At 43.2% G+C, this 14655-nt stretch overlaps 1 protein-coding gene across 5 annotated transcripts in view; it reads right to left on the bottom strand.

Moving 5' to 3' along the window:
• Window positions 1–668: 668 nt before the first annotated feature.
• dbn1 (drebrin 1) overlaps window positions 669–14655 on the bottom strand; it is a 114168-nt gene continuing 100181 nt past the window's right edge. For 2 of the 5 annotated variants that reach the window (XM_086308222.1, XM_086308226.1), the window contains exons 5-15: window positions 14186–14329; window positions 14013–14090; window positions 11854–12005; window positions 11656–11713; window positions 11103–11159; window positions 10889–11003; window positions 7648–7776; window positions 2976–3104; window positions 2073–2578; window positions 1878–1977; window positions 669–1471 (exon numbers count right to left, since the gene is read on the bottom strand). In XM_086308222.1, coding sequence (XP_086164348.1) covers window positions 1416–1471; window positions 1878–1977; window positions 2073–2578; window positions 2976–3104; window positions 7648–7776; window positions 10889–11003; window positions 11103–11159; window positions 11656–11713; window positions 11854–12005; window positions 14013–14090; window positions 14186–14329 — 1524 coding nt within the window. In that variant the 3' untranslated portion in view covers window positions 669–1415. The remainder of the gene's footprint in view (window positions 1472–1877; window positions 1978–2072; window positions 2579–2975; window positions 3105–7647; window positions 7777–10888; window positions 11004–11102; window positions 11160–11655; window positions 11714–11853; window positions 12006–14012; window positions 14091–14185; window positions 14330–14655) is intronic. The other 3 variants (XM_086308221.1, XM_086308224.1, XM_086308223.1) reach the window with 3 other exon arrangements.

The following is a 14655-nucleotide window of genomic DNA, read 5'->3' as shown; positions in this document are numbered from 1 at the left end:
TCAACTGAAAATAGTGTTCTTCTAACGTCATTAGCCTGCAGCAGGGAATTATTAGCAGGCAAGCTAGAGCCCCAAACCATTATGTTATCTCTAGTTTTGGCTCAACTTCAGTCTCATTAATGTTTCGCTAGAATTTTTTTTTTGTTAAAGTAGCAGTAACAGTTAGTTAGCTACTTCCTTGCTAACTTTTTTATACTAAAATCCTATCTTAAGTCACCATCAGTGTTTATTTTTTCCATCCTCAAGTGAAACTTTGTTGTGCAATTTGATTATTGATTGAAAATACACGACTCCTTGACTCTTCAGCTAATGTTAGCTAGCACTGCTCACTGTTGATACTGTTTTTTTTACAAAAATGAATTAAAGCATCCATCCCGACTTCTCTTACACCTAAAAACGTCTCATTTTTAAGATTTTGGGAGAATATTCTAGAGAATGAAAATCATACAAATTCACACCTTAAAGCCAAACGCTCCTAAAAAACCTGGAAAAATAGCAACAGTAAATTTCTCTAGATTAGCTGCAAAAACTGCTCGTTTTTTTTGCTGTGTAAATATATAAGTGAGATAAAAATACAAAGCTTTATAGAATCAGAGGGGACGGCTGATAGTCGAGCTGTAGATCTTCAACAAGGTCACGAAAGAAGAAAAGTGCACTGAAAAAAGCAATCAGATTCACAAGCCATTTAATCTTGAATTCATTCAGTAAAATCATACAAAAGGTGTGGAAAAAGGTCAAAAAGGAGCCACAGTTTGACTTTGAGAACAGATTGCAGCTGAGAAACACCAGAATAAATAAAATATTTCACCTTGTTTCTGTAAAGTGAGCTCTAAATACAAGATTAACTGACTTGCAGAGGTGAATATTTTCAGGAAGGAAGGGAAGGAGGGTGGTGAAAACGAGGTAAGAAGAGAACAGAGTGAAGCTATACATGGCAGCTGTATTGATTGGCTGTATTAGTTTTATAGGGTGTTATTGAAGTACTACAGACTAAGCGTGTCGGCCACACGCCAGGCTTCATTGTCTCTAAAATGCAGCAGTGCGCTACGTGTAATTATCATGTACACAAACAAAAAAAATCCCCCCACTCCCAGCTAATACATCTGCATAGCAAAAAAAAAAAGAAAAAAAGAAAAAAGAAAAGAAAGAAAGAAAAAAAGAAAGAAAGAAAACAGCAAATAAATAAAATAAACACAGAAAAGAAAATCATTCCAAACTGTCAACAACCCTGTCTTTTTTCTGTGGCTACTGATTCTAAAAGATAATACAGAAGTAGTTTTGATGCAAGACTTGTTATTATTACTTTTTTTGTTTGTTTCTTTTTATTTTTTAGAAAAAAATTCTGTTTCTTCATGAAGCACACTTCCTACTTCCTCTTGGTCCGGTGGCGGTGGTGTGGGTGTCATATAGGCCGGTTAGTCATCTTCATCGTCAACCACGGGGTCCGTGTCCCAGCACGTGATGTCAATCTCTGAGTAAACACACACACACGGATGTTTACACACACATCAAACTTGTGTTTAGCAAAACTAGGAGGCTTATTTTAGCCTGATATGAGTTTTTGGTGCTTTAAGCAAAAACAAATGTTAGTGATTCTCCTGCCAAACCGACCAATTAGAAAAGGAGCTCAATTCACTGACCAATCGAGCCCAAAAAGGCTGTGAAGTCTCAGGATATCCATCCTGTCAAGACTCAAAGAGTCACTCAAACTTTGAGACTGGTTGGCAACCTCGTGTTTCCAAACTAGCTGAGTCTCAGTAGAAAACAAATCCCTTTATGGTTGTTTTCACTAAGGGTGTTAAAAATCTACCAAATCTAACATGCTGAGGCAATAAGGACGTGTCCAAAAGCAGCTTTATTTCAGCTGATCGTCTCACCTGGTGGCTTGTTATAAAAGACCGGTGCGGGTTTAGCCGAGGACTCCTCTGTTGTCCCGAATTCCTCCTCCTGTGATTGGCTGAAGTAGCCCTCGCTCGCCTGAAACACCAACAGAGAGATAGAAGATGAGCGAAACGACGACCAATCAACCGAGAATCTGATCTTTTGTTTCTGGAGAGCATCAGGAGCATCACCTGGCTCACCTGAGTGCCTTCTTTCAGCAGAGCCTCCCCATTGGTCATCAGCAGCTGTCCGTCATCCAGCTCCTGGCCCTCCCCAGATGCATGCTGCAGTGCATGCTGGTAGCTGAGGGTCATCTGATCAGAGCCCGTCACGTCCACCAAACTGGACGGGTCGTCTTCGGCGCCAGTACCCGAGCAGAAAGTCCCGTCCATCATGTCGTCAAAGCTGAGGAGCGGCTGAGGCCGGCCGCTGGCGGCAGCGGTGCTGGGCGGGAGGTTGTCATGGAGGACATCTCCCATTAGGTCCACCAGATTGGAGGACTGGGAGGACTGGGCGGGCTGGGCGACGTTGGCTGGAGGGGCGGAGCTGCCGCCCCACAGATCAACCAGGCTGTCTGTGCCAGACTCGCACGCAGAGACAGCGGAGGAGTCGCGGGCCTGCGGGGCGACGCTCTGCACGGGCTTGGTGGGCGTCGACTCCTGGACCGGGGGTTTCTGCTCCTGCTTTGGCACCAAATCTGAAGGAAACAAGAACAATTTCATTTAAAAAACTGAGTCACTTTTAATGATAATCAGTTTCTTTCTAATTACCAAAAAACAGATTCTTAGTGGATTTCTGTTTTGGAAAAAGACCCAATGGAGCACCGTGGAGGAGGCTAACAAAAATAAACTAAAACCAGTGTTTGTCAGGTTCTGGGGACTCTTAGATTTTATAAATGGTCAGAATAGTTATTTATATTTATTTATATTGAACCCGAAATATTTCCGACCTCTAATCCGTGGATATATTTCCCTTTTTTAAAGGGTGAAAATGTCAACATTTGGAGTTTGGAGGGATGAAATTTAAATTTTGTTATTTTGTGGAAATCTGGCAACGCCATGGTCTGTCGTCTGATTGGTCGACAGAAGTCTTACCCCACTCGTCTGCGTGGTCTTCCTTCTCATCCCTGCTGTAGTCATCTTTGATGGGCGTGGTGACTATTTTAGGAATGGGTGACACGGTGGCCATGTTGCGCTCTGTGCTCACTTCATCGTCATTGTCCGCTGAAGGGTCAAAAAGAAAGATTATTGAAGGAAAACTTTGGCAGCCGTCACCAAAAATCCTCCAAGACTTTTACCCACGAGCAGGTGTGTCGAACTAACACAGAATCTGATGCTTTTATCTGAAGTTCACACTTTGTATAAGGCTTAGTTCAGCTAAATGAGGGTAACAGGTGATTGTGACCAGGTGAACTCCACAGTCACATCCTGTGTTACTTCAACACGTTAAACATTGCACAAGATCGCAGCAGCCACATGAATTTTGTTGTCACATGACCAACAGACAGGCAGATTCAGTCACTGCGCCCGGTTTCAGACCCATCGTCTGTTCTGTCAACAAACTGACATCATCAGCTGAGCCAATCAGATTTGAACCTGTTGTCGGGTAAACAGTAAGCTTCTCCAAAACTTTGTTTTCAGTCAGCTCCCTCACTGTGTTATGTTTAATGTACAGGCAGCATCACGCACTCAGTTGTGAATGCCATTATTTCAGTGAGACGTCCACAGAGATAGCTCAGTGTGTCTGAAAGTTTTAACGAAAAGTGAATAGACAGTGAGTGGAAAACACTGACGGAGTGGTCTTTTTTCCTTGAGGCCGAGTGCTTCCTCTTTGCGGTGTTTAATATCTTATAATGCGGCTGTTTAATGCCAGAAGCGTGAGACAGAAGCAGTTGGGGTGCAGCAATGAGGCACTTACAAACTCAGGCAACAAAGTGACCAAATGCTGCTTCTCTGGACAGCTGAAGCAAATGAGGAGTGAGGACCTCTGTCAGAAACCAAGACAGTCACAATGATCCAATGGGTCATGAAACAGAAGCAGGTATCTAACAAAAACTCACTGATATGTCATTACAACATACCAACACATTGTGGGTGAGTCACAGCTACATCAGGTACACACATCCAACAACAAACACCATCACAGTGTCAGTTAGAATCACGAGAATCACTTCCACAATGCCATTTCTCCAGATGTTTGATGATGTTGAGCTTCATGTTGTGTTCAAATACCAGAACGAGACTTCCCACAAGCACAACAACGAGGAACGAGAATTAGAGAGGTAATAAATGACTGAGTCCTAAATGGGTGGGTTCTCAATTCACCTGGAGGTAGAAAACCTGATGAACAACCCCTGATGACGATATTATCAGCTGTATTTTTATTCCTATGTTCAGCACTTCGGTCAGCGGTTACCTTTTTTCCAAGCTCTTATAAATAAAGTTGCCTTGGCTAGTAACTATTTGCTGTTTTACTGGTATCAGGTATTTATAACGACCAATAAACAAAAAGACACATGGAAAGAATTCAACCATACTGCACAGTTTATTCACCAGAGGGCACTCTGCAAATTCTCTGCTGGCAAAACACTTTTGAAACGCCACAAACAAGAACCATCAGAGTCGGGCAGAATATAAAAACTACATGTAACAAAAAGTTAGACAAATCTGTTCATGTTTTGTGTCTGAATGAAAAAATAAATCTGTACCTACAGTATAATATTAAACCAAATAACTGCCATCAGTGTTGTATTTAAAAATCCTGTCCTTCTTTTTGATTTTCATCTAGCAACAGCCAGCAACTACTTGCTAACCTGTCAGGTAAAACACACTTTTCCATAGCAACCAGTGGTTGTTGACCAGTTTCTTGCCCTGTGTGACTGAGATCTTAGTCAAAAGTTAGCAGGTCAGCTGGCTAGCTGATATGTAAACATGATAGGTACAGCATGGAGATGAAAACCTAAATACCAACAAACTGTGTTAGTGTTAGCAAAGTTAGGCTGCACAGTTTTTAAACCAAATGACCAATTATGCTGTGTGTAAATGACCGATGATGTGTCTTCAGCAAATAGCCAGTGTTAGCTCGCTAACTAGCTAACAGCTAGCTAGGTTGTTTTTTTAGACATTGCTGCCTAATTTTTTTATCTTGTATGAAAAATTAAGTATTTTCCTGAAGTCACAGCCAATGACAAAATGCTGTAGCTAGCTCTACAGTCACTGCTAAACACTATAAATGTAATTTCCACTCAGTGCAGATACATCTAAAACACGGCTATCCTGCTGACATTTGTGTAATATACACTTCACCTCATCTCCGTGGTGTGCACAGCGTACACGATTATGGCGAGGCTAATATAAATACATTGGCACAGTTAGGATGGAGAATGAGGGTTAAATAAAATAAAAGTTCATGTGGAGGCTCTCCGATGGGCGCCATCCTGTGACAGGAAGAAGACGCCAAAAACAGAACAAACTTCAGCCAAGAGAATGCCTGAGATGATCTGTCAACACCACAAGATCATTAACACAATGCTGCGTGATTTGGATTACTCATTGGGATGTTAATGCCCACACTGAGCTGAACGACGTGCTGCACATGATGCTAATAAAAATTCTCAGAGGCAGAGAATGACGACCGAATAAAAAAATCTGCCTGTTAAAAAACGAAAACGGCATTCAAGCGTAAAGACGAGAACTCCAGCTTAGACCTGCAAACTGCATCATCAGAGGTTTGATGTGTCATCGCTTTACAGGCGGGAGGTAAACAGTGTTTTACTTTCACTGAGCATAATAACGTACACATGCAACTACACACACACAGTGAAGATCATGAAGGTGGTCTGCATGATTTTATTTCTAATATCAACTAAACAGGTGAATCGACTTTATCTTTCATGTGTTCTTGTAGGCCTGGTACTCTGAGGGTCCATTATTGAAATATCTGAGTTTTATTTGTGATGTACTGATGATGACACTGGTAAAGCCAACCAGCAGCGAAGGGATTTGCTGCTTTTAAGGAGGACCTCCAATGATTTTCCTTATTTCCTGTTCCTGTGGTGGACGCTCATATTAGAGTTTCCAAAGCTGTGCTGAAATAGCCTCGCGCCCTCTGCAAAATCAAAGGTTTCTGGACTAAACTTAAGATGTTAAAAGGCTCTCTGGAAGTCTGGCTCTGCCATATAAAAACCACCGTTATGGTCTTTAACCTGAATGACATCGAAGTTCAACATTCAAGCATTCACAGGCCGACTGATGGCAATGGCGACCGAGTGACGGCTCGACAGTGTTACACACACACATACGCACTCAAACACTCACAGTCGGTCAGTCGGGATTAAAGATGGCAGCAGGAGTGTGTTTATGAGTGTGTTTGTGTGCAGTCCAGGATCAGAGGCAGAGGAGGAAGGTGGAAGGAGAGAACCTGTCAGATCCCTGAGATTCAGCTCTCGAGAGAAGTGAAATCACTTTTACAAGCGTAAAACATCAGAAGTAGAAAAATTAAATACAGAAACATTTACAGAAAAAAAAAATCAGCAGCCGACTGGACGACATCTAAAGGATGAAGACTGGAGGGGACGACAGACTCGACATCTACCACACAAAGCAACAAACAGCTTTGCTTTGAAACAGGTTTCACTGTTTCCACAAGTTAGTGCAAACCTGCTGTGTGAGAGTCAGCCTGCAGGGGGGGTTAAAGTGCACGAGGCGAAGAGGAAGGTGGGAGGGCGGCCTCGTCATCCTACAGCTAACGCCGCCAGCATGCACGATACAGTGAACGCAAACCAAACTCCAGCTTCTGTCGCTTTTCATGATGCTTGGATGCTCTTGTCTCCGTTATCGCCTTAATCAGCCGATAGTAAAAGGTAAAAACGAAGGAACTGGGGAATTTTTAGACGCTCTCGTTCAGTACCAGGAAGTGGAAGGAGGAAAGAGTTCGGGGGGTGTTTAAAGTGGGAGGTGATGGGGAAGTTTAATGGGTTGGTGCTGAGATGTGTGGGGCGTCACAGTGTGTGCTAAAACTAAGTGCTGAAGATGAGAGGATGAAAATGCATGTTGGCTGAAATAACTATGAATTTTTAGTGTCTTGATGCATCTCAATCATCCAGGAAAGTAAATCTCCAAAAGTTGAATCTGTTCATCTGGACGCAGCGTTCTCCCACAAAACGCTACGTCCAGATGAACAGATTCAACTTTTGGAGATATGAATTTTTAGTGTTTTTAATCTGTTTTTAAACTTGCAACCACTTTCAAGTTTGTAGTTAATCCAGGTTAGAAATGTTGCTCTATTCTCCGGCATTCCTGGGTTCATAATCTGTGACTGGGGGCTATTATTTTATTTTGTATTTATATATTAATGTATTTTATATTATATTTGTAATTTATAGTATTTGAATAACTCTTTATTATCTTGTACATCATTCTGACAGCTTTCTTCTGTTTAAATGTGAATGAATCCATTTTAAATGTCCTTATAAATGTTACTGTATGAGGCTCCAGTTCCTGTACAATGACAGGAAAACTGATCCTGAAGAGTTTAATTTTCAGTTTACCCTGAAAGCGATATAATCCTGCAGACAGGAAGTGGATTGTTTGTGGTTGTGAGTTTTACCAGTCAAGCTGGAGTACCGGTGTAACCACGCGCAGTTTCATCCTCTCATGTTGGCTTTGCTGCAGTGTTTCTGTGTTTGTGGAGGGGACTCATGTGTCGGGAGAGATGCTCGACCAGGCTGCTGGTTTCCTCTTTAACTTCTTCTTCTGCTGTACCTACCGGCTGCAGCGGTGGGCTGCGTCCGTGCATGTGGCGGGGTGCGGAGGGGCGACATGCCCCGGTGCGGGGGGGTCGGACTGGGGCTGCTGGGACTGTGCTGCTGCCTCAAGAACGGGCTGTCCAAACGGCCTGGCGGTCGGGACGACACAAAAGCGAAGACGGGAACACACAACAAACGAGAAAGAAAAAAAACAGCGACGCACCACAACAGAGACGTGAGGAAGACAGAAAAACAGAGGGAGGAGAGGATTGTGTCAAAAAAATCCACCAAATTTCACAGAGTGGAGAAATGAAAGAAAAAGGAGAGGAGGAATGAAGTAAGGAGGTGAGGAGGAGGAGGAGGCAGAAAATGGAGAGAAAGAAGAGAAAGGTTAGTGTGGTTTAAACACACCGCCTGCAGACAGCATGCTGTTAGGCAGAAAGGAAAAGCTGATGGCGACTTTCTCTGAACCAGAAAGTGTCGGAATAATTCAAACCAGAAAACAGTCTTTGGGATCTGTGGACGAGTCTTTGATTGTTATAAATAACACATCGTGTTGAAATCCTGCAGTCGTTTACAGCCCGTGCACGCTTCAGTCACGCTCCTGTACTTTAATGTGTCGGGGCCTCGGTGCGGGGCTGCGTTGGCAGTCTTAAGTTGTAACCAATCATCGTCCCAGCCCAAACTGCAGCTCCTCTAGTGGCCACTAGATGCCATAAGTGAGCACCCGCAGACTCCCAGCTGGCTACACGAGCTAACGTCACTGTGAAAATGAGACAGACTTACAAAAAAGGTCTCAAATTAAACGTTTGCTATTCAGGTTTGTCTGTGTTTGTTCTAACCAATGCCGCGCCAAACCCTGCAGACAAACAACATAAAATGATGCAAGCACGCAAAGGGTCAAAGGTCACGCAGAAGGGCTGTGGTTTGCTGTGATTTCAGCAAAGAAACCCGATTAAAACCTTTCTAGAATAAAACAGTCCAGTTTAACAGCTGGATGGACGACGCACAGCAGCAAACTGACAGTGAAGCGTCACTTACATGAAAACTGAGCTTCTTTTTCAAAGGTTCATTTCTATCATTTATCTGAATGAAAAGAAAACCTTTGGAAACTCTGAGAAAACGGCACAAACGGGAAAGCTGGAAAGCACATTTGTATATTTGGCAGGAGAAGCTGTGCTGATTTGAGGAGCTGACGTAATTATCTGGGGATGGAAAGATGAACTTACTACTATTGTTGCTGTAATTAAAATGTTTATCTGCAACTACATACATAAACAAATGTTAAATATTACAATATTATTACAGCTTGAACTTTGTGGATCACTTTGAAGATTGTGTGGTTAATTTATATTTTGTTCATGTATCCACCTCTGCACGCTCTACCGCTGTTGAAGAAGCAGCAGTGCTGCAGAAAACATCATTTTATAAAACATTTTAAATATGAATAAAGATTATAAACAAAACCAAATGATTGGTCCTGTAGAGGCTGTGGGGGGGGCGTACCTCTGAAACATATACAATCAGACATGCTGGGGCTCCACAGCTGGCTCAAGCCGGTTAACAGAAGTAATCCACCAATCAGAGAGCGAGGTGAATCAAATCCACCAGTAAGAATGCTCCAAACCTTATGAGCTGATCTCACTGACATTAACTGCCCCTGTCACTACCTGATCCGTACCGGAACGCCATCGGTACCCCGCATGCGCGAAAGGTGTCTACTTCCAATAATGAAACATTTTAATATAATGTAGACAAAAACGAAAAAAAAAAGAGTTACGGATCAGGACTCCCCGATCCGTACCGCGCATGTGCAGGGGTTTTCTTCTTCTGTTCGTTTAATGGCAGTTTACTCCCCAGTGTACAACTATTTATTGATAGTCGAGTGTGTTTATGCTTGTCTGTGTGGAGAGGATTGATTGGAATAGTGATGATGATGTGCGCTATCACTGTCAATTGTCAGTAAACACGTCATCTGGCTGATGAATCTTCACGTGACATATTACAAAGTCTGTATTATTAACTCTGTAATTAGGCGCCATTCTTCTTATTTTACGGCGCTGTTGTTCAATCGGGGAACGCTCTGTGTTGAGGAGTAAAGCATGAATTTGTTTGTATACGGATTATCCATAGTTTAAATGTCCCGGTGGTTGAAAAGGAGGCAGAGCTGTTGAGAAATGCTAGGAGCTAACTGGGCGCTAACCCTATCATTCAAATATATTGAACGTCGCAATGCTGGCAAAGAGAGGAAGTGACGTAAGATTTGCGCATGCGGGGTACGGATCGGGTAGCGACAGCCCACACCTGTTTCAGTGAAGCAGCACCTAACGTTGCCATGGTGATGGAATTCTGTAGCTAACTGTAACTGTGGCCGCTCTAAAACCCAGAGCCGTTGGATGGAAGAGTTGCGTCATCTCCATTCACTGTAATGGACCATCTTTGTACAGCAATGGTGGATCATGGAGCAGTAATATTGTAAGTTAGCAACATAGGCTAGCTGTGGCATAGAGGTATAGCAGCACGGAAGTTTGAGATGAATTTTTCAAAGGTAAGAAGTTAAACACCAGTCTGTATGTTATCAGCACGCAGTCCAACTGTCCACAGGAACTATTTGAAGACTGCACGACCCACGTAACCACCCCGAATTCTGAACCCCTGCTGACAGGACTCTCACTTACTCAACAGCTCTGCTAAAATCGAGAGCATAGCTGCTATCGACACAGTTTATGGACCGCGGGCGTCCCAACAAGGTGCTCCACATATGAGTGTGTTTTTGTTTTTTTGCTTCTAAAAGTGACACTGTGACAGGGAAAACTAATAAAGTAAAAAATGTGCGTTCACCAGCAGGTTAAAGAGAAACATCTGTCTAGCTTCTCCCACTCTGTCAGTTCTGCAAACATCTGATCGATTTGAACAGGCTGCATCTGTGACAAATGATGCTACAGGCCAAACAAGGAAGAGTAATTATCCAGTAACAACATGTGGTGGGAGGCAGTTGCTGGGTGACGTAATCAACAGTTCCTTAACTGTCAGAGTCCACAGATCGAGGACGATGTTCTGAAAGACTGAAACATCTGAGGCTGTTTCCCATCAAGGACGGTTTGCTTCACCAGTTTCAAAGTCAAATATTAGTAAATCATTTTTTAGAATAAAAAACATTTGCCGTTTCAAAGATACTGTATCATATTTTCCACGAGTCTCTCGAGTGCTTCTCTAGCTCAGCACGAGAACAAAGGTCAGGTGAAGTTTTGAAGTGTTTACCGCTCCGGTGGATGGAGACGGGCGAGGTGTCCACACTGATGGTCATGGCTCTCTCCTTCTGCTTGAAAAACTCTCGAGGGTTTCCTGACCGCTGAGCGATGATGGCCTTCGCCTCCTGGAAACACAAAATAAATACAGAGTGCTGATTTTCTTCCTCTTAAATGTTCTGCGGCCGTTTCTGGAGACGCTCTCTTTCATCATTCTCCAAACTGACCTCTACCTCAGATTCCTTCTTGTCCAGATTGAGGTCCTCGATGCTCGGCTCTGCTACCTGAGGAGAAGAATCCAGTGATTCATATGTAACACAAAGCAGAGAGAAACTCATTCACCTGTGAATAAATCAGTCAGACGTCCTGAAACAGCAGACAAATGAGCTGCACGCTCCCACCAGCAGGGGGCGACACAGACTGTGTTTGTATCCACTGATACTTTCTACTATTTGCAATCTTGCACTCAAAGAAAGGTGTTTAGATTTTACTGTGCCACACAGACTCGGATTAAGATGTTCGGAGGCCAGGAGCCATCAGGCAGCTGATTGGGAGATATTCTGAAAAGTAACACACGTCTAATCACTCGCTTCAAAAACTGAACACGCTGTCACACAAATTAGCCTCATATCTGTGTGGCTGTGGACTCGGGCAGTGCGAGGCTCTGTTTGGAGGCAGAAATAATAACAGAAACCAACTGGAGATGTGTTTTTAATCAGAAAGTCCACCAAGAAGCAGAAGCTGGCTGGTAATTACTGGTTTCACTTAGCAAATACTTACTACGGGGGTCTGATTCCGCAACCTCTCTTTGGCCTCTTCCTCCTCCTGCATCTTCTTTCTGTTCACACACAAACACAGATTATAGATCATGAAAAGACGATGTAGCGTCATCCTGTCATTCGTGCACACGTGAACCTTTTGACCAAAAATGATTGTGTTCATTGTTTGTTTGATGATTGCTGTGCCGTCGCTCCTCACCTGTGCTCCTCGATCTGCTGCTCCCTCTCGCGGTACCTCTTCTCTCGGTTCTCCTGCTCTTTCCTCTCCAGCTCCATTCGCTCCTCCTCGAAGCGCTGCCGCTCCTCTGCCAACTTCTTCTTCTCCTCCTCCTTCCTCATCTCCTCTTCACGCTGGAGACCGGACACACACAAATGACCTCTTTCAGAGTTGTAATAAATCTCTCGATCAGTTAATTAATGAAGCCAGATCTGGTTCTGGGCGTTTATCTGAGTGTCTGAAACAGTGAAGGGCAAATCTGGCAAACATCCCGCGGCTCGGTGACGCTCGCTGTCATTTCGTGTTTAACTTGAATGAGACAATAGCGACACAGCCGGAGGATGCAGCGACATCTGACTTCGTTTCTCACGTCTACCCAAATATATCTGTGATTCACATTATACTAAATAACTGTCACATATAAGGACACAGTTTATTAAATACAGTGTGAGATAAAGTTTCGTTTTACAGGTATTCTCAGCACCTTTGAGAGTATTTCAGCAAAACATATATGCGCTTATCTTTTAGCTTAGTAGCCTGGCTTAGCTTGAATCAGCTTGCAAACTGACACCTTCGGTCTTGATTCACAACCAGGGGTAGAAAAACCCCAGAAGCTATGTGGAAAATAACTACAACAATTACATTTAATTAAAGAACTAAACATGTTTGATCAGAAAAGTTGGCAAAAGTAATGAATACGTAAGAAAACTATTGAAATCGCTATATACTATATATAATATAAGTGCTTATATACCTGCTAGCTTAGCAGGTTAGCTTAGCTTTAATCAGCTGGCAAGTAAAATAACTGTCAAGCAACAGAAAAAAATGGTTGAAACAAATATATAACTAAACAAATACAGTTGTTAGCTAAAAAAAAAAAATCACCAAATGTAAATGTGATTCGCATTATATTGAAATTATGGTTGTTAAATGCTACATAAAATACCATGTCTGGATAATGAATATAAAGGTTAGCCTAGCAGGTTAGCTAACTCCCCACAGGGGTACAAGTAAATGGTAAATGGCCTGTATTTATATAGCGCTTTACTAGTCCCTATGACCCCAAAGCGCTTTACACGTTCAGTCATTCACCCATTCACACACACATTCACACACTGGTGATGGCAGCTACATTGTAGCCACAGCCACCCTGGGGCGCACTGACAGAGGCGAGGCTGCCGGACACTGGCGCCACCGGGCCCTCTGACCACCACCAGTAGGCAACGGGTGAAGTGTCTTGCCCAAGGACACAACGACCGAGACTGTCGGAGCCGGGGCTCGAACCGACAACCTTCCAATTACAAGGCGAACTCCCAACTCTTGAGCCACAACAGTAAGATTAGCACAAAAAATACAGTCAAATAACTGAACATGAAGGTAAAACCTGACTAAAGAAACAAGCTAAAACAAAAACAAACCGCTGAACTACAGTCGCTAGTTAGCACACATAAAGAGCTGTGAATTAGTTTTCTTGATTTTGAATTATTCACTAACTCAATGAATTAGATATATGGAAAAACAAATACTGTGAGCCAGAAAGAATGACAAAATATTATAAATGCAGTAGCTAGCTAATATATGAGTGAAATGCTGTGAATTTTGCTGAAAGCATAGCTAACAGCTCAATTGCTAGCTAACAATATACTCGAGTTAAAAGAACGTGAAACTTTTTAAAGTCTTAGTCTTTCTGTTTGGGTTTGGGAACTGAAGAAGCATTTGTACATGGAAATAGCTAAGGATATCCGACCTAATGAGGGATTGTTGTGAGCAATGTGCTAAAGTGCCGTGTGCAGATCTCTGAAATGCCACCAGCTTTGGCAGCGCCCTGTAATAATGAGGACAGTCTGTTTGTGAAATCTGTCAATAAAACTTAGTCTAAGGCCATCAAAGACCTCAAATGGGATGCCAAAAGGTTCTTTACAAGCGTCATCATTGCTATAAATCTGTAGCATCTCAGCACCAATTCAAAGGACGCCTTTTGGCATCTATGAGCTGTCATCAGCTAAAAGAAAACACAGCATCTGACCCCCTGGGCTGGAAGCTCTCATCTTATGAGTTGTAATAAATGAGCATTATATCTCCTTTTTTTTCCCTTCCCGTCTTTGTTTTTCCACTCACTCCCCCCTCCTCGCCTTCTTTACCTTGGCTTGCTCCCAAAACTCCTGTCTATTGATTTTCTTCATCTCCACCTCTGCGTTGGTCTTCTCGTACACCGTGCCCTGCACCAGGACAGACAGGGGAACGGGTCAAAGCTCTCGTCACGAGAGAAACGCTGTTTTTATAAGAGATAAAGTGTGCAAGTCTCTCTTTCTACCACGTCTGCGTGCTCTTCATCTCGGGTCTTCAGACGGCTCAGGACCGGGCTCGCCACCGCTGCCGTCCCATTGGTCAGGCGCTGCCCGATGGCCATGGGGTCGATGTCCTCCAGACTGCTGGCATTGATGATGACCTCCACTCCCTGCAGAGAGACAGAAACACGATGATCAGTCAAGTCTTCATGAAAGCTCTGAGAGTTTGTGGAAACATTCATTACAATTCATTCATAGCAGTGAGGACGTTCTGAGGAAATGAATCTAAATCAATTTAATGTCCTCTGAAGTGATGGAAACACAGCCGTGTGTGTGTGTGTGTGTGTGTGTGTGTGTGTGTGTGTGTGTGTGTGTGTGTGTGTGTGTGTGTGTGTGTGTGTGTGTGTGTGTGTGTGTGTGACTAAAAGGGTCATTTAAAGCCCGTCGGTGTGATGAAGTCGACGCTGTGTGGGAGAGAGAACCGCCACTTAGAATA

Source organism: Aulonocara sp. 'chitande type north' Nkhata Bay, linkage group LG10 (genome assembly GCF_057382095.1).
Source record: "Aulonocara sp. 'chitande type north' Nkhata Bay isolate Kocher_YH1m ecotype deep benthic linkage group LG10, A_spYH_male_GT1.1, whole genome shotgun sequence".
Taxonomy (NCBI): domain Eukaryota; kingdom Metazoa; phylum Chordata; class Actinopteri; order Cichliformes; family Cichlidae; genus Aulonocara; species Aulonocara sp. 'chitande type north' Nkhata Bay.
The sequence above is the reverse complement of the archived record's forward strand: the minus strand, read 5'-3'. Positions and strand labels throughout refer to the sequence as shown.